Source organism: Eschrichtius robustus, chromosome 2, assembly GCF_028021215.1.
Source record: "Eschrichtius robustus isolate mEscRob2 chromosome 2, mEscRob2.pri, whole genome shotgun sequence".
In the NCBI taxonomy this organism is placed as follows: Eukaryota; Metazoa; Chordata; class Mammalia; order Artiodactyla; family Eschrichtiidae; genus Eschrichtius; species Eschrichtius robustus.
In genome coordinates, this window is record NC_090825.1 from 33,965,955 (window position 1) to 33,984,697 (window position 18,743).

The 18,743-nt window shown below is 37.2% G+C and overlaps 1 protein-coding gene across 1 annotated transcript in view; it reads right to left on the reverse strand.

Moving 5' to 3' along the window:
• Positions 1-18,743, reverse strand: part of C6 (complement C6) — a 92,472-nt gene that overhangs the window by 39,798 nt on the left and 33,931 nt on the right. The window contains exons 8-10 of the mRNA XM_068535284.1: positions 14,706-14,946; positions 10,006-10,128; positions 265-431 (exon numbers count right to left, since the gene is read on the reverse strand). Of these exons, the coding sequence (XP_068391385.1) occupies positions 265-431; positions 10,006-10,128; positions 14,706-14,946 (531 nt within the window). The remainder of the gene's footprint in view (positions 1-264; positions 432-10,005; positions 10,129-14,705; positions 14,947-18,743) is intronic.

Sequence of the window (18,743 nt, forward strand, 5' to 3'; positions counted from 1 at the left end):
GCAGTTTCATGCACTAAACTCCCTCTTCTGGTATTTAATGTGTGCTGGGAATTCTAAATGCTGTACTACAGAATGCTTGTTTGAACAGCAAAAACAAGAGATGTGTAATTTAATGTTTTTTAAAATGGTATGTTGTGCATACACACTAAAGGAAGACATTTCTTTTATCATCTGAGAAGATAATGGAAAAGGAATTGTGTGATGTACAGTTTGGGCTGCCAGAGAACTGCTTTAGCTCTTACCCATAATGCTTTTCAATCTTACCTTAAAGTCAATCACAGTAGGATTTTCCTTCACTGACTCTAACCACTCAGAAAATGTCTTCTCTTCTGGACCAGAGCTCCCTTTCTCCCACGCCAAAGCCGCTGCATACTCACTCCTCCCGCCTTGAACCAGGGATATGGATTTCTCTGATCCCTGCATAAACGAACCTGCAAGGTATTTCAAGAAAATTACTCGTTTAATTTTATTGCAAATTCAAACTTGAAAGTAAAGCCTATTTGCACAGGAGAAAGAAGCAGTTGGTAGAGTCATGTAGCTCCATTAAGTAAACTAAGTGAAAAGCAAGGGAACACACCTCTTGTCCCTATAGGGAGTTTAATAATAGAAATGATAATAATAGTGCCAACAGCTACCATTTATTAAGCAACACGTGTATGCCAGTCACTCTGCACTCATTACTTATGTAATTCGCATAACAATCTGGAGCAGTAGGTGTTATAAACATGGACATTGAAGCCAGAAGTAATTTGGCCTGGAACACATGGATACTAAGGGGGAGGAGGGGGGCTGGGATGCAGATGTAGCCCAAGGCCTGAGGACTCTGTCTCCTGCTCTTTGATGTCAAGCCTCCCACTTTTGACTTATATGGGCATATGTCTTGGGCCCCCAGAATAACATAAACCACATGGTTTCTGGTACCCAATCAGTTGACTGCCATGCCATAACTGACTACAATTACAGAAAAATGTTGATAGAATAACTTTAAGCTTAAAGACAGGAGTAAAAGTACAACTAACCCCCCCCCCAAAAAAAAATTAAACCTCAAGTTAAAAGTTGGCACAGTGTTGCGTTAGAGGTAATGGCGTTTACTCTATACAGCACAGATCTTTCATATAAATTTTCAAAACAATTCCTCTTAACTAATGGTGTCTTTAATATGGGTAGAAACTGAGTAATAAGAAAATATAGTGAGAAATAAAATCAAATGGAAAAGAAGCTAGTGATATGGGTAATAGTTAATGGCATTAATCTGGTGTCTGTTCTGGAGTGTCAGTAAGGGTCAGCCACGCCCCTAACTGTTTAGAAATTCTATAGTAAGAGAGTCTAGGATGATTAGAACAACGGGTGAAATACTCTTTCTATGAAAAACTTATGGTCCTTTTCAAAGTGAGCTGCTTAAGAGGGGTATAAGAAGAAAATTTTAGAGTTTTTTTGCATTTAATTTTCATATAAAATAAGGGAGAAATTATTATTTGCCAATATATCATATACCTATTGACAGTGACTCTGACATGCAGATTGATATATGTCATAAATGGATTGACACTGGTAAGAGCTATATATGATAAGCATGGGACCCTGAAGCAAAAACTATTTAAGTCTACTTGCTATTCTATTAGCTGCTTCGAACAGAATGCTTACAAGTGAATAAATTGCTTAAAAGGATTCCAGAAAGAAAATGCAGACTGAAGATGATACCAACAGTGTAAACATAAGGAAAACAACTAATAGAAGGAAGAACAGACACTTCTATTTCTTCCACAAGCTTCTCATCAATCACAACATGAGTTTGACAGCAAGGCACTCTCAAAACATATCAAAAATTTTAAGGAATTTTATGAAGTATTATCATTATGATATGAGCAAGACAAGGAAAAATTCTGTTTATTTCATATAGATTATCTTTTGATATTTTCTATTTTCTACACTTGTATATATTTTTGTCCATAATGTATTTTTAGAATAATATATTTACAAACATTTGTTAGTAAGTATACATATATTAGGGATATATCCTCAAAAAAATTTAATGGTACCATTATAGATTATAAAAGTTTGGAGTCAAATGATTTAATCAAAGTAGCTCAGGGTTAGAAATAGACAAATCTAAGTTCTTTTTCTTATTTTTCTTTTTTTTATACAGCAGGTTTTTATTAGTTACCTATTTGATACATATTAGTGTATATATGTCAATCCCAATCTCCCAATTCATCCCCCCCAGCGCTTTCCCCCCTTGGTGTCCATACGTTTGTTCTCTACATCTGTGTCTCTATTTCTGCCTTACACACTGGTTCATCTGTACCATTTTTCTAGATTCCACATATATGCATTAATATACGATATTTGTATTTCTCTTTCTGACTTACTTCACTCTCTATGACAGTCTCTAGGTCCATTCACATCTCTGCAAAAGCCCCAATTTCGTTCTTTTTTATGGCTGAGTAATATTCCATTGTATATATGTACCATTTCTTCTTTACCCATTCGTCTGTCGAAGGGCATTTACATTGTTTCCATGACCTGGCTATTGTAAACAGTGCTGCAATGAACACTGGGGTGAATGTGTCTTTTTGAATTATGGTTTTCTCTGGGTGTATGCCCAGTAGTGGGATTGCTGGGTCATATGGTAATCCTATTTTCAGTTTTTTAAGGAACCTCCATACTGTTCTCCATAGTGACTGTATCAATTTACATTCCCACCAACAGTGCAAGAGGGTTCCCTTTTCTCCACACCCTCTCCAGCATTTGTTTGTACATTTTCTGATGATGCCCATTCTAACCGGTGTGAGGTGATACCTCTTTGTAGTTTTGATTTGCCTTTCTCTAATAATTTGTGATGTTAAGCATCTTTTCATGTGCCTCTGGGCCAACTGTATGTCTTCTTTGGAGAAATGTCTATTTAGGTCTTCTGCCCATTTTTTAATTGGGTTGTTTTTTAAATATTGAGCTGCATGAGCTGTTTATGTATTTTGGAGATTAATCCTTTGTCCATTGATTCGTTTGCAAATATTTTCTCCTATTCTGAGGGTTGTCTTTTCATCTTGTTTGTCGTTTCCTTTGCTTTGCCAAAGCTTTTAAGTTTCATTAGGTTCCATTTGTTTATTTTTGGTTTTATTTCCATTATTCTAGGAGGTTGGTCACAAAACATCTTGCTGTGATTTATGTCAAAGAGTGTTCTTCCTATGTCTTCCTCTAAGAGTTTTATAGTGTCCGGTCTTACATTTAGGTCTTTAATCCATTTTGAGTTTATTTTTGTGTATGGTGTTGCATTCTTTTACATGTAGCTTTCCAGTTTTCCCAGCACCTCTTATTGAAGAGACTGTCTTTTCTCCACTGTATATTCTTGCCTCCTTTGTCATAGATTGGGTGACCATAGGTGGTGGGTTCCACTGATCTATATTTCTGTTTTTGTGCTAGTACCATACTGTCTTGATTACAGTAGCTTTTTAGTATAGTCTGAAGTCAGGGAGTCTGATTCCTCCAGCTCCGTTTTTCTTTCTCAAGATTGCTTTGGCTATTCAGGGTTTTTTCTGTTTCCATACAAATAGTAAAATTTTACGTTCTAATTCTGTGAAAAATGCCATTGGTAATTTGATAGGGATTGCACTGAAACTGTAGATTGCTTTGGGTAGTATAGTCATTTTCACAGCATTGATTCTTCCAATCCAAGAACATGGTATATCTCTCCATCTGTTTGTGTCATCTTTAATTTCTTTCATCAGTGTCTTATAGTTTTCTGCATACAGGTCTTTTGCCTCCTTAGGTAGGTTTATTCCTAGGTATATTATTCTTTTTGTTGCAGTGGTAAATGGGAGTGTTTCCTTAATTTCTCTTTCTGATCTTTCATTGTTAGTGCATAGGAATGCAAGGGATTACTGTGTATTAATTTTGTATCCTGCAACTTTACTAAATTCATTGATTAGCTCTAGTAGTTTTCTGGTGGCATTTTTAGCATTCTCTATGTATACTATCATGTCTTCTGCAAACAGTGACAGTTTTACTTCTTCTTTTCCAATTTGTATTCCTTTTATTTCTTTTTCTTCTCTGATTGCTGTGGCTAACACTTCCAAAACTATGTTGAATAATAGTGGCAAGAGTGGAAACCCTTGTTTGTTCCTGACCTTAGTGGAAATGCTTTCAGTTTTTCACCATTGAGAATGATCTTTGCTGTGGGTTTGTTGTATATGGCCTTTATTATGTTGAGGTAGTTTCCCTCTATGCTCACTTTCTGGAGAGTTTTTATCATAAATGGGTGTTGAATTTTGTCAAAAGCTTTTTCTGCATCTGCTGAGATGATCATATGGTTTTTATTCTTCAATTTGTTAATATGGTGTATCACATTGATTGATTGGCGTATATTGAAGAATCCATACATCCCTGGGATAAATCCCATTTGATCATGGTGTATGATCCTTTTAATGTGTTGTTGGATTCTGTTTGCTAGTATTTTGTTGAGGATTTCTGCATCTATATTCATCAGTGATATTGGTCTGTAATTTTCTTTTTTTGTAGTATCTTTGTCTGGTTTTGGTATCAGGGTGATGGTGGCTTTATAGAGTGAGTTTGGGAGTGTTCCTTCCTCTGCAATTTTTTGGAAGAGTTTGAGAAGGATGGGTGGTAGCTCTTCTCTAAATTTTTGATAGAATTCACCTGTGAAGCCATCTGGTCCTGGACTTTTTTTGTTGGAAGGTTTTAAATCACAGTTTCAATTTCATTTTTTGTGATTAGTCTGTTCATATTTTCTATTTCTTCCTGGTTCAGTCTTGGAAGGTTATACCTTTCTAAGAATTTGTCCATTTCTTCCAGGCTCTCCTTTTTATTGGCATAGAGTTGCTTGTAGTAGTCTCTTAGGATGTTTTGTATTTCTGCCATGTCCATTGTAACTTCTCCTTTTTCATTTCTAATTTTATTGATTTGAGTCCTCTCCCTCTTTTTCTTGATGAGTTTGGCTAAAGGTTTATCAATTTAGTTTATCCTTTCAGAGAACCAGTTTTTAGTTTTATTGATCTTTGGTATTGTTTTCTTCATTTCTATTTCATTTATTTCTGCTCTGATCTTTATGATTTCTTTCCTTATGCTAACTTTGGGTTTTGTTTGTTCTTCTTTCTCTGGTTCCTTTAGGTGTAACGTTAGATTGTTTATTTGAGATTTTTCTTGTTTCTTGAGGTAGGCTTGTATAGATATAAACTTCCTTCTTAGAACTGCTTTTGCTGCATCCCATAGGTTTTGGATCATAGTGTTTTCATTTTCTTTTGTCTCTAGGTATTTTTTGATTTCCTCTTTGATTTCTTCAGTGATCTCTTGGTTATGTAGTAGCATACTGTTGAGCCTTCATATGTTTGTGCTTTTTACATTTTTTTCCCTGTAATTGATTTCTAATCTCATAGCCTTGTGGTCAGAAAAGATGCTTGATATAATTTCAATTTTCTTAAATTTACTGAGGCTTGATTTGTGACCCAAGATGTGATCTATCCTGGAGAATGGTCCATGCACACTTGAGAAGAAAATGTAATCTGCTGTTTTGGGGTGGAATGTCCTATAAATATCAATTAAATCTATCTGGTCTATTGTGTCATTTAAAGCTTGTGTTTCCTTATTAATTTTCTGTTTGGATGATCTGTCCTTTGGTGTAAGTGAGGTGTTAAAGTCCCCCACTATGATTGTGTTACTGTCGATTTCCTCTTTTATAGCTGTTAGCAGTTACCTTATGTATTGAGGTGCTCCTATGTTGGGTACATATATATTTATAATTGTTATATCGTCTTCTTGGATTGATCCCTTGATCATTACATAGTGTCCTTCCTTGCTTCTTGTAATATTCTTTATTTTAAAGTCAATTTTATCTGATATGAGTATTGCTACTCCAGCTTTCTTTTGATTTCCGTTTGCATGGAATATCTTTTTCCATCCCCTCCCTTTCAGTCTGTATGTGTCCCTTGGTCTGAAGTCAGTCTCTTGTAGACAGCATATATATGGGTCTTGCTTTTGTAACCATTCAGCAAGCTGGTGTCTTTTGGTTAGAGCATTTAATCCATTCATGTTTAAGGTTATTATTGATATGTATGTTCCTATTGCCATTTTCTTAATTTTGGGGAGTTTGTTTTTGTAGGTCCTTTTCTTCTCTTGTGTTTCCCACTTAGAGAAATTCCTTTAGCATTTGTTGTAGAGCTGGTTTGGTGGTGCTGAATTCTCTTAGCTTTTGCTTGTCTGTAAAACTTTTGATTTCTCCATCGAATCTGAATGAGATCCTTGTTGGGTAGAGTAAACTTGATTGTAGTTTCTTCCCTTTCATCACTTTAAGTATATCATGGCAGGTGGATTCTTAACCACTGTGCCACCAGGGAAGCACCTACCCTTTCATTTTGTCTATCTTTCTGTCCATGTGGTTTTTGTTCCGCAGACTGCAGGATTGTAGTTCTTCTTGCTTCTGCTGTTTGTCCTCTGTTGAATGAGGTTATCTAAGAGGCTTGTGCAAGCTTCCTAATGGGAGGCACTGGTGGTGGGTAGAGCTGGGTGTTGCTCTGGTGGGCAGAGCTCAGTAAAACTTTAATCCGCTTGTCTGCTGATGGGTGGGACTGAGTTCCCTCCCTGTTGGTTGTTTGGCCTGGGGCAACCAAGCACTGGAGCCTAGAGGCTCTTTGGTGGGGCTAATGTTGGACTCTGGGAGGGCTCACACCAAGGAGTACTTCCCAGAACTTCCGCCGCCTGTGTCCTTGTCCCCATGGTGAGCCACAGCTGCCCCCCACCTCTGCAGGAGACCCTCCAAGACTAGCAAGTGGGTCTGGTTCAGTCTCCTATGGGGTCACTGCTCCTTTCCCCTCGGTCCTGATATGCACACTACTTTGTGTGTGTCTTCCAAGAGTGGAGTCTCTATTTCTCCCAGTCCTGTTGAAGTGCTGCAATCAAATCCTGCTAGCCTTCAAAGTCTGATTCTCTGGAAATTCCTCCTCCTGTTGCCAGACCCCCAGGTTGGGAAGCCTGACATGGGGTTCAGAGCCTTCACTGTAGTGGGTGGACTTCTGTGGTATAATTGTTCTCCAGTTTGTGAGTCACCCACCCAGCGGTTATGGGATTTGATTGTATTGTGATTGCGCCCCTCTTACTGTTTCATTGTGGCTTCTCCTTTGTGTTGGATGTGGGGTGTCTTTTTTGGTGAGTTCTAGTGTCTTCCTATCATGATTTTTCAGCAGTTAGTTTTGATTCCTGTGCTCTCACAAGAGGAAGTGAGCACACGTCCTTCTACTCTGCCATCTTGAACCAGTCCATCCAAATCTATGTTCTCAAGTGTGCTTTGCGTTTAGAAAACAACATAAATGTGTCTTTGTTTTTAGGCAAATTGTCATTGTGATTAATAAGCATTAGTTGAGAATCTGCTAAAAGCCAGGCACTAAAAACTTGGGTTGGGGAATTGACACAATTCAGGAATATTAGAAATGTGTCAGCTGGGCAGGATTGATAGTTGATTAACCAGTTTGGAGACTATTGCAATAGTCTCTGATTTTGCAGTGTCCCTACAAGGTGAAAACTAGAATTCATATTTGACATTTTTTCATCTCTATGTTGGATGGATTTTATAGTCGAGTAGTTTTTTTTCAGTAAGTATTCAAGAATGAATATTTCCAGAATTCTCTCATGTTTTGAGATGTCTTTCTGTTACCTCTACATATGAACACATTTTCTGTTCTCTTTTAGAAATTTGTGAACATTCCTTTATCATCTTGTAGCTTTCCATTTTGTCAAGAAGAAGTCTGACGCCAGCCAGATTTTGTTGTTATTCTGTAGGGAACTTGTTCTTTCAGCTAGGATACTTGAATTCACTTAAAAAATCTTTGTATTTATTAATTAACTAGAATTTGTCTTGAAATTGTATATTTGAACAATATTTCTGATACAAATAAGACAAACTTCTTCCTTTATTTCAGGGACTTTATATATATATGTATGTATATTTATTTATATATATTTAAAAAACTAGTTTTTCTGTTTCATTTCTTGGGCTATCTATTTCAGGAACACTAATTCCCATCTATTGAATTACATTTGTCATTCCATTTCCATTAGATATTCTTTAATAATGGTTAATATCTGGATTTTTTCATTATGAATTACTTTAGATCTTTTCTTTATTAATTTTATCTTCAGACAATTATATTTTGAACTTGCAGTGTCTATTTATAACTATAATGGCGATACTCTTCAATATTTGTTGTCTTTGTACCTTGCTTTGAAATCTTCCTTTTCAATTAATTCTTATATTTAATGTTTTCATCTCTGAGCTTTTGATTTACTGAATTCACATTCTTATTAAATTATTCTATTGCAAGACAAACTGGTATAGAATCTGTACATTCTTTGGTTTATATTACTAGGTTGATTGCTTTGCAGACTGTTCTTTTTTTGGGGGGTATAATACAAATGTGTAGTTGTCAGATCAGCTCTCATTTTGCTTATGCTCAACATGGGCATCCACATGTAGACCATTGATAGGCTCTGATATTTAAAACTACCTATTTATTATTATAATAAATATGATATTATTAACTGTTCCTTGGCTGTCCTCCCATGACAATATAAACTTTATATTTTGGGAGTTTTTGTGATTCTGATTTCCTTTGTTCTGAGCAGAAGTAGTAATCAGTCAGGAAGAGTAAGGGAATAAGAAAATTTTACACAGAGGAAGGAGTTATTTATAATGGCAAGGCACAGGAGAGAGCATGACTTATTTAGGAGACTACATAAAGTTTAGCTAGGCAGAGAGAGAGGCAGGAACTTATCTTCAATGCTATGTGAAACCATGACAAGTTTAAGGCATGAGTGTTTCATGATAAGATTTGCCTTGGAGAATATTCCTCTAACAGAAAATGTGTAGAATAGATTGGAAGAAGGCAAGACCAGAGGCAAGGGAACCAGTTGGGAGGCCTCTGTGGTAATCCAGGTTGGAAATGATGAATGGAAGGCATGTTTATGGAAATGAAGAGCTGGGAAAACTGAGAGAAATATTAAGGAGGAGGAATGACTACTTATTGGATGTAGAGGCTAGAAAGAGGGAGGGAGAAATCAAAGACAGCACTCAGGTTTCTGGCTTTGCTGCCTGAGCCTTTTTAATGTACTTCTCTTACAGCTTATTTGTCTTTTTTTTTTTTTTTATTGAAGTATAGTTGATTTACAATGTTGTGTTAGTTTCTGGTGTACAGCAGAGTGAGTCAGTTTTTCATATATATGGATATACACACACATATATATAATTCTTTTTCATATTCTTTTCCTTTATGATTTATTACAAGATACTGAGTATAGTTCCCTGTGCTATACAGTAAGACCTTGTTTATCTATTTTATATATAGTAGTTTGTATCTTCTAATCCGAAACTCCTAATTTATCCCTACCCCCCCTTCTCATTTGATAACCATGTTTGTTTTCTACAATATGTCTATGAGTCTGTTTCTGTTTTGTAATAAGTTCACTTGCATCATATTTTAGATTCCACATAAGAGTGATATCATATGGTACTTGTCTTTGTCTGACTTACTTCACTTAGTATAATAATCTCTAGGTCCATCCACACTGATGCAAACGGCATTATTTCATTCTTCTTTATGGCTGAGTAGTATCCCATTGTATATATGTACCACATCTTCTGTATTTTTAATGGTTGTCTATATGTATCCTTACTTTGTAAGTTCCTTGATTGGAAGACCTAGTTCATGCCCATCTGTACTTTACAATGCTTAATACTGAGTTTGGCCGAGAGGAAGAATCAATAAATGTGCATTCAGTTAAACAAACTAAATAGGAGATAAAGAAAATCTTAACCATGTCCCCTTTTAAGTAGTACTAATATTTGATTTGCTCCCTTCCCCCACCACACATAGGGCTCTGAGACAAACAAATGAAACTAATGAAAAGTGAAAAATAGTATAGTCACAGTCATGTGCAATATGGTACTTAAATTACTGCCAGTCAGGACGCACTGGGTAAGTTGCTAAGAGAAAGCACTGTTACCTCCATATTTCTCTGACAGCTTGTTAGTGGTGCACCGGTATTCCACTTTTGTTTTCTTAAAAAAAAGGAAGCGTTTCTTTGTTTCAACCCGGATGCAATTTTGGGCTTCTGCCTTCGTTAAACCTAGGAAATGGAATACAAGCAAAAAACCCTGAGAGTGTACCATGGAGAATTCAGGGAAGAGGAGCATGAGGGTCTGGGCACTTGGGGAGCTACAGGTGCTCCATATCAGCACACAACTCCTCCAGTTCCCGTGAGCTCGAATGATTAATGGCTTTTACTACAGAGGCAGTCCTTCACAAGCCCTGGGACATGCTGAAGAGAAGAGGTATATATGAGTCCCTGCCGTCTCCCCCATGGGGATCATGTTGGCGTCTCCATGTTGCCTACACACAATAAGTCTCTAAGCTTTCCCGTCCTGCTGGCCACTGCCCTTGTATAGCCCCACAAGTCAAGAGATGAACGCATGCCCTGTTTGGTGCCCCACTGTCAGGTCTTCTTTTGGGGCCGCAGCTGATTCTGTGAGAACTGAATCCATTTCACTTCTTCTCCCGTTCACCATCTAAAATGTAAATCTCATTGGTCACCTCTCCTTCTTGGAACACTCATTCTCATACTTGGCTATACTTCCCCTCCCTGACTTAGCTGCTCACTCCACCTCTACCTCCAAAACCCTTTCATTTTACTCTCAGAAATTCTGACTTCCTGGCTCATGAACTCTTCTTTTATGTCCTCGATGACTGTTCGCTCTTTCTCCTCATCTTAATTCAAGCCTATACTTGATATATTTCCACCACTGTCTCCAAGGGAGGTTGATGCTGCCTCATTCCCAGCCTCTTTAGGAGTTGAAGCTGGGCTTGATATCGTCCTAGTTTCCCAGTGCTGCTTTCATAGGATGACACGCCACAGTTTTATAACTCTTGTAAAAGTCTTGATGCTCTGAAGCTCAGGACATCCAATTCTAATTCCTTTGGTCTTCATTGTTCTTATCTTTTAACAAACTTCGAAGCATCATTTGTTAAAGATTTTGGTATCTGAACCAGTCTTTCCCACCCCAATGCTAGCCATTATTCTTAATGACTTCAAAACCAATGGGGATGTCAGGGATTGAGTGCGACAGAGCACAGAGAAATAGGTCTGGCTGTTTGGAGGCTAACGTGGTACTGCCTATCTGGGGTAATTTGAGGAGAATAAATGTTTCCTTTTTTTTTTTTTTTAACAGCTTCCCAAGTCACCTGACCTGGTACCCAAAACACCTAAACTAGAATCCAGGTTTTTTGATGTTTAGTTAAAAATCGCCTTGAAAAATACAAGCTCATGAGAGATAGAGGTGTTATGTGAGCTCTTAAGCACCTTAAAGCAAAGTAGTTTATCAGATACTGATTCTTAGGGTTGCAGGTTACAAGAGGCAGGGAAGAATGTTTTCAGAGCTGGATGCGTCATGTGAGTATGATGCTGAAATTTAAACCTGAGGGTGCAGATCACCGAGGAATGAGGCTGAGTACATGGGAATGGGGCTTCCTACTTCACAGTTTTTTCAATAGTTTGACCCATTCAAAGAAATGTATTACAGGTTGGGAGTGAAGAATTCTTGGTTTGATGGCTGTTTTGGTCAGACTGAATAAACACGACTCATTTTTCTTCTGGTAGTATTGTTCTTATAAGTGGGTCAGGTAAATGTTTAGGCCACGTGAGGAATTTAATATGTCTGTGGTGCACAACTCATCCTTTCATTAGGTTTCTATGATTTATAAGTGAAAATTAAATTGTATGTGACCAATCCACTAATTATACCATAATTAATTAACTATAAAGTTAGTTAATTACATTTGCTGAGGGTTATAGGAGAATGCTTAAAGATTTGAATGATGAATCTCTCTTATGAGTCATGGTGTTGGTCATGCAGTGATCAAAATATCAAGGCTTTATCAGTGAATTTCTGTGCCGGCCTTTTCTTCTTCACAAGATGTCCTATAGCTTGTGCCTGACCCATATCCACACTGACACAGGAGTTTCTTGATGCTGAAGCACTTGCCCTCTCAAGCCTGAGTGTCCCTCTGATGTGACACAGGGATGAGTATTTCAGAAATGTCCTCAGCTACTCTGACTGGGCAAAGGTCAACAGTGTCAACCAAAAATGTCATACTGATAAATAGTGGGGTGTATAGTTTTTCTCCTCTAATTCAGAGCAGAAAATAACTTCCCAGTCAAAGGACTTTAAAATTACCATCTTGTATAACATGATATTTTAATTGTTTAATGTTCTCTCTGTATTCCTGAAATTCTTTTTACCTTGCACACTGAAGCAATGCCAACTTTTATTCAAGGTTTTAAATTGACTATGGGACACTGTGCAGTAGAGGAATAAATCAAGGGATGCAAATAAAAAGCAATTTAATTTTGTTTTATTCTTCTTGCACTAGAGAAAGTACTATGAAGTATTCATTTTAAAAAAAATTAATGACAAGGGATATAATTCTTATTGAATAAAGCAAATAATTCTTATTGAATAAAGCAAATAAAAACTAAGCCTAAACTCTAACTCTACATTATTGAGAAGTAAGGGGAGAAGGACTAAAAGAGGGAAAAGGGAGGAGGCCAGAATATGTATTCATCTGAAGGGTGGGCAAAAACAGGTAAGCACACCTTCCGGAGAATTCCATTTTATTGAGATTTGTTTCTGTCTGAGTGAGCTTCATCTTAACCACAATTAAAATTGAGCTCCAATATTATTATTGTGACTCAGAGAAGTACATATATACATGGATATGCACATATTTAATGACTATAAGAATATATATTACATATAAAAATATCGAATATAAGGATATATATCTTATTTAATATATTAAATATAAATATATATACACATACTATAAATACTATGTATATATATAGTGTGTGTATGTGTACATAGGTGTGTATGGTTATATATTTCCAGTTTTATATCATATCTCAAACTCCCTTTCTTTCTCTTATTATGTGTGGCTCTGTGACTGAAGTCTCTATTTTTATTTAAAGAGAAAAAAATGGAAGGTGAGAATATTTCAGGAAGAAAGTATAGCTCATCACTCTTCATTTTTGTTATGGGGCTTCAACTATTAAAATGCTGGATGGTTGATTAAAGATTCACATAGTTCTTTAACTGACCTGAACTCTAAGCCTTTAGAGGCTTTGCTGTGAATGCATGATGAGTATAGCTTATCAAGTGAGAAATTATTCTCGGCTACAGCAGCAGTGACCAGAATAATTTTATCCCAAGGGTGAGATGAAACCGAGTCAAGGACCAGAGACTTCCCCGAACGATTTTTGCTCAGCATAAATGTTGATGAAATTCATCAAGCAAACATTGCTCCAGTGGAAAGGATAACTGTAAGGAAACATAAGAGGCAGGCAGTGTGGAAAGCCCATCACAGCATAAGTCTTTTGGATTTCAGTAACTCTGTAAGGCAAAAAATTTTGAAGACCTTCTTACTGAAAATCTTTCTCAAAGACATTTATTACATCTCCTCTCTTAAAAAGCAGATAATGATGGACATCTGATCAATTAAGGTTTAGGAGGACTCAGGGAAGCCCCATTAAACATTACTATTTGCCATAATGAGATATAAGAGCAGAAGGATTGAAACTCTATTGACCTCAGAGTTGGCTTGGTGTCTTTTAAAATAAATTCTTAATTTCTTTTGTATAAAAGTTAAATGATCAAGAATTCTGATTTACTTAGGGGAATCTGTCAGTTGGATTCTGGTTATTATACAATTTCCTAGCCATGTTCTCAAGATAGAAGCATCACAAGGATGCTGTGTCATTTCACACAGGAGCCTGAAAAATTTATACAAAGGTACTTAAGTAATAGTAATTAATATTGGCAATCTAGGATAATAAGAAACCAAGATTTATTTTTTAAACCAAGGTTTATATTGTTATTTTATATGTAAGCCAAAAAATATCACTGATTATATCCCAAGATATAAAATTGCAACCTTTCCTCAAATGAAAGTGCTTCCCATCTGGTTTCAAGTTTTGTCACCAATAGGTGCATATCTGGCCCATATTAACTTAGTCCCTTGTCAAGTCCTTAATTGCTTTTCATCCTTTGCTCTGACTTTCAGTTAAAATCATTAAAAGAAAAAGAATTAGTCCAGTGGCTAGGACTTCACGCTTTCACTATTGAGGGACTGGGTTCAATCCCTAGTCTGGGAACTAAGATCCCACAAGCTGCACGGCCAAGAAAAAAAAAAAAAAAGAAAAGGAAGAAAGAAAGAAAAAAGACTGCCAGTGGATTTGTTGTAATTACAGTTTTATAAAATTATTATCTCCTATAAAATTGCTATAAGTAAATTATCTTTTAGAGTTTAGTTCCAAGACAAATTTTGTTTTCCTTGAGGTGATGGCATGCATCTCTCTTTAGTTTACCACTACTGAGCAGCTTATGATGTTCTTAAATGTCAGGAAATTCTGGGTCAAATGTGATGCCCAAAGAGGTGAAGCCTATTTATTTTTCCTTCTTCTTTTTGTCTGAATTTTATATTTTTATTTTATTTCCTTGAGTGTGTACTTTTTGGTTTTTCTTCATATCATTTTGGAAATAAAGCAGGGTCAAAATAAAGTCAATAAAGAAGAACTAAAAGGATAGAGAAAGAGAAAAATGTATTGCACACTATCTTATCAGTTAAAAATGAAGGTTGAAGAAAGCGAACCTGAGTTCTTTAGTTCTTCCTTGCTAAACTGATAGAGGAGATCATACACGCCTCCCAGGGAGCCAGAGGTGAAATAGTGAGTCCCGAAGTCATCAAATATCCGGCTGTATAAAGCAGAGTTGTATTCTAGAGGCAGATGGTTAAGTGCTTTCAAAAAGACATCAGAAAGCTGCAGATCTTTAGTTTTCATTGTGAAATTTAAGACTTTTATCACTTTATAGATCCTAATAAAACTGGAATCCTAAATGGAAGAGGAGAAAGGATTAAAAAAAAGAAAAAGATTATTAAAGGTAATGAAAGGTAGAGGGATCAAGCATTAAATGTTTATCATCAGCTTCATTGTAACCACAGCATTACAACAATTGTTAACTCTCCATTGCATGTTCCCACAGACAAAATGATAATTTTCATTTTATTTTTTCCAGTACCTTTTCCTCAGATGTTCAAAATGGTAAACAGATTAAGATGACCTCAGTCATGTAAACTGTGTGACTGAGGCATGTGCTCTCTACCAAAAAGAGATCAAGTATCAAAAAGTAAATCTTTCTTTCTTGATGGTCAATTGTGGGTGCACCCCTACCGTGTTATTATTTAGAAAGCCTAGATAATGCAAATAATTGAACAAAGATTGTGTAAATTTTCAACTGGAAGTTACACAATGAGATTCAAGTCATAGCTCTGTCATAGACTCGGGAAAAGCAGGTCAATTCTCTGGGCCTCAGTTGTCTGGGAAATGTAACCTGCTGCACAGCCTTCATCTGTGGCATGTCACACCACTTTCAACTCCAAAATGTTATGACTTAGAATTACGTAGGGAGTAAAATTAAACAAAATTATTTGTATTCTCTCTCCTCCATCCGTAAACAGAAATATTTGTTTGGAGGTTCTTTTTTCTTTAATTGTCTTTTGTTATGTCAAGTTAATTTAGGATTAGGTGATTGGTATTATGCCCCAAATTTCATTCCATTATATTGTCCTTCTCCATAGCCACTGTTTTATGTGTGTACCCACGTATACTGTTTTTTTTTTTAATTTATATACTGTAACTGATTTCTCAATTTTAGCAAATTGTAATGTTTAAGTAATAAAAAGAGAGAGGGGCATATTTTAGCCACAGGTCTTTATTAGTTAAATTGTTAAATTTATTAATTAAATTATTATAGCTGTAAATTATTAAACAGCTATCTTTCTGTGTGCTATAATTGTGGCACAAAATGACTGTTAACACAAAAGAAGAAAAACCCCACAAGGCTTGAGGAAGAGTCAATATTCATCCACCTCTCCCTCTCTTTTCCTCTCTCTTCCTCCCTCCTTCTCTCCCTTGCCTTACTCTTTCTTATCTCCTTACCTTCAATACATTTATCTCTCAGCTATCTCATATGCAGTGGACATAGATGTGAACAAGGAAGAAAAAATTCAGGTCTTTATGGAGCTTACATTTTAAGAGTCCATTAATTCTAAGTTTAATACTTGAATTTTGTCATGGAGGTGCGGCTTTGGAAAGGTAGAGGGACATTGTGCTTTTAGAAAGAAGCACACTTACTTCCTGAATATCTGAAATGTGCCTGTTTGGATATGCGCATTGAAATGGGTTGTTAAAAATTTCCAGGCTGCTTTAAAAAATGAAATTGTGGAAAATACAAGTGAAATTTTGGTAACTCGACATAGCACAAGCACCTCCATGGTGCCCCACTTGTCAGTGCATGATGGCTAGAACTGGCTATTCTGGACTAAAAAATTATGTGACAGTATGTTATTAACCATGTGTGGTCTATTTCAACATTCTGTGAGAGCTTGCTTTATTTTAACCATCTTTTTGTTGGTTCAATTTTGTAAAGAAATTCAAAAAAGCACTGAATCTTGCTGAGATAACTGGTATTTTGACTTGAAACAGACTATCTGCCCAACAAATGTTTAGTCAGATCTTTTAGTGACAAGATAAATAAAGCATTAAACTCCACTTAAGGGCTTGGATTGATTTTCAAGTTTGTGGGACATTATTTTCTCTATTTGAAGATTAAGAGAGGTTGCAGTAGCATTTTCTATTTAACCTGAGATATCCTTATTCTGCTCAGATCTAATCAAAGATGTTGGGTTGAACCACACAAAGTTGACAATCTTGTAAGTCAAAAATGGTTGAATATCAGCAGTTTCATATGTTTGAACCTGATACTGTGAATAGCCTGAAATGTTTCCACTTTGGGGCAGACTATTAGAGATAAAATAACAGCTGTTTACCTACAGATAAGGGTTTTACAAGTGTTCTCTAGCATGTTTGAAACATTTATAAACCAATTCTGTGACACAAACCTTAATTTTGAGACTGGTATATATATATATAAATAATAGATTTGCTTCAGAGCAAGCTGGGGGACTTATTGAAAAAAGCCAGACTCACATGCCCAATCCCAGACATGTTGAATCAATAAATTAAAAGAAGGGTCTGGGGAGGTGTCTTTTTACCTCCTGGTAATTCTGACACTAACTTGTCTTAAGAATATAATTTGGTAAGTGTGAGGGGAACAGTATGACCCAGAGTCCATTCAAAAGTAAACTAACGATCTGTGTTATAAAAGGAATTTATTTTATTCTTTTTCAACATGCTCATATCACCAGAGCTATACTCTTTCCAGAGTTTGGTGAAATGATGTATAAAGGAATGAATGAATAAGCAAGTAGCTTGAAATATAATGTGGTAGATGTGAATAGTGGGCAATTAGAAAAAATTAGACAATTGATTTTAATTCCCAACTCTGGCATTTACTCATAGTAAGATCATGGGAGTGACTTGACTTCTTGGACTTTAGTGTAGTGCCTGACACATGGTAGCTATTTGATAATTCTGTTGAATTAAAAATAAATATATGGACTTCAATTTACTCATCTGCAAAATGGTGTTAAAAACATCTACTACTGAGGGGGAGGAGTCAAGATGGCAGAATAAGAGGATGCTGAATTCGTCTCTCCTCAGAAGTACATCAAGAGGGAGGGGATATATGTATACATATATTTGATTCACTTCATTGTACAGCAGAAACTAACACAACATTGTAAAGCAACTACATCCCAATAAAAAAAAAAAAGAATACATCTACAAATGGAAGAATTCTCACAGACCACCTGCTGAACATTAGCGGAAGACTTTGGACACCTAAAAGGACAAGAAAAATCCCCTCACGACTGCGTACGACAAAAGAAAGAAAAAAAGAAAAGAGGAATCAAAAAAGGGACCAGTACCCCTGGTGGGAAGCCAAAGGTGAGGAGAGGTTCCTGCACTCAGTAAAACCCCCTCATGGTGGGGAAATCAGCTGGGACAGAAAGGGACCTTCAGAGGATCGAAGGGGAATGCAGCAGACCGTCTGTGGAAGGCAGGACAAAGTAAGAACTGTGCACATGGTCTACAACACAGCGCTGCACCTCCCAGACCGAGTCGTGTGTCTCCTGGTGCAGAGGGGGGCTGGGTGCTGGAAAGTGGGGTTTGGAGCATGGACCCAGGGAGGGGACAGCTGTTGGCTGTGAAAAGACAGTCTGAAGGGACAGGAGTAAGGAGCTCCACAACTGGGAAAATTTGCAGAAGTCTGGGACACCATGCAAGCAAGAAGTCATTGTTGAGTGGCACACAAGGGCTGGGGCCGCCATTGCAACCTCCTTCCCCACCCAACAGTTTTGGCCTCCGCGGGCACTGGGAGGAGCACCCATCTGAGCAGGCTCACCTGCCCCTCAATCCAAGGCCTCCTCTGCCTGCATAGGCTCCAGGTTCCTGAGCCCTGCCCATGCCAAAGCCTCCTCGGGAATCAGCCCTGGGTGCCCCTGCCTGAGATGGGAATCTGCCAGTGTTGGCCGGGGATGAGTGCTAAAGTGTGGGGTTAAGAGAGCATATCTGGGGAAAGGACCACTGTTGGCTGCACAGATACAACAGGGGACGGGAGTGAGGGGCTCTGAGGCCAGGAATGCCCCTAGAGGAAGTGTGGTCTGCCTAGGAACTGAGGTGCCACTGTTGAGTGGTGCTCAAGGGGCAGGGCCGCCACTGCCTCCACA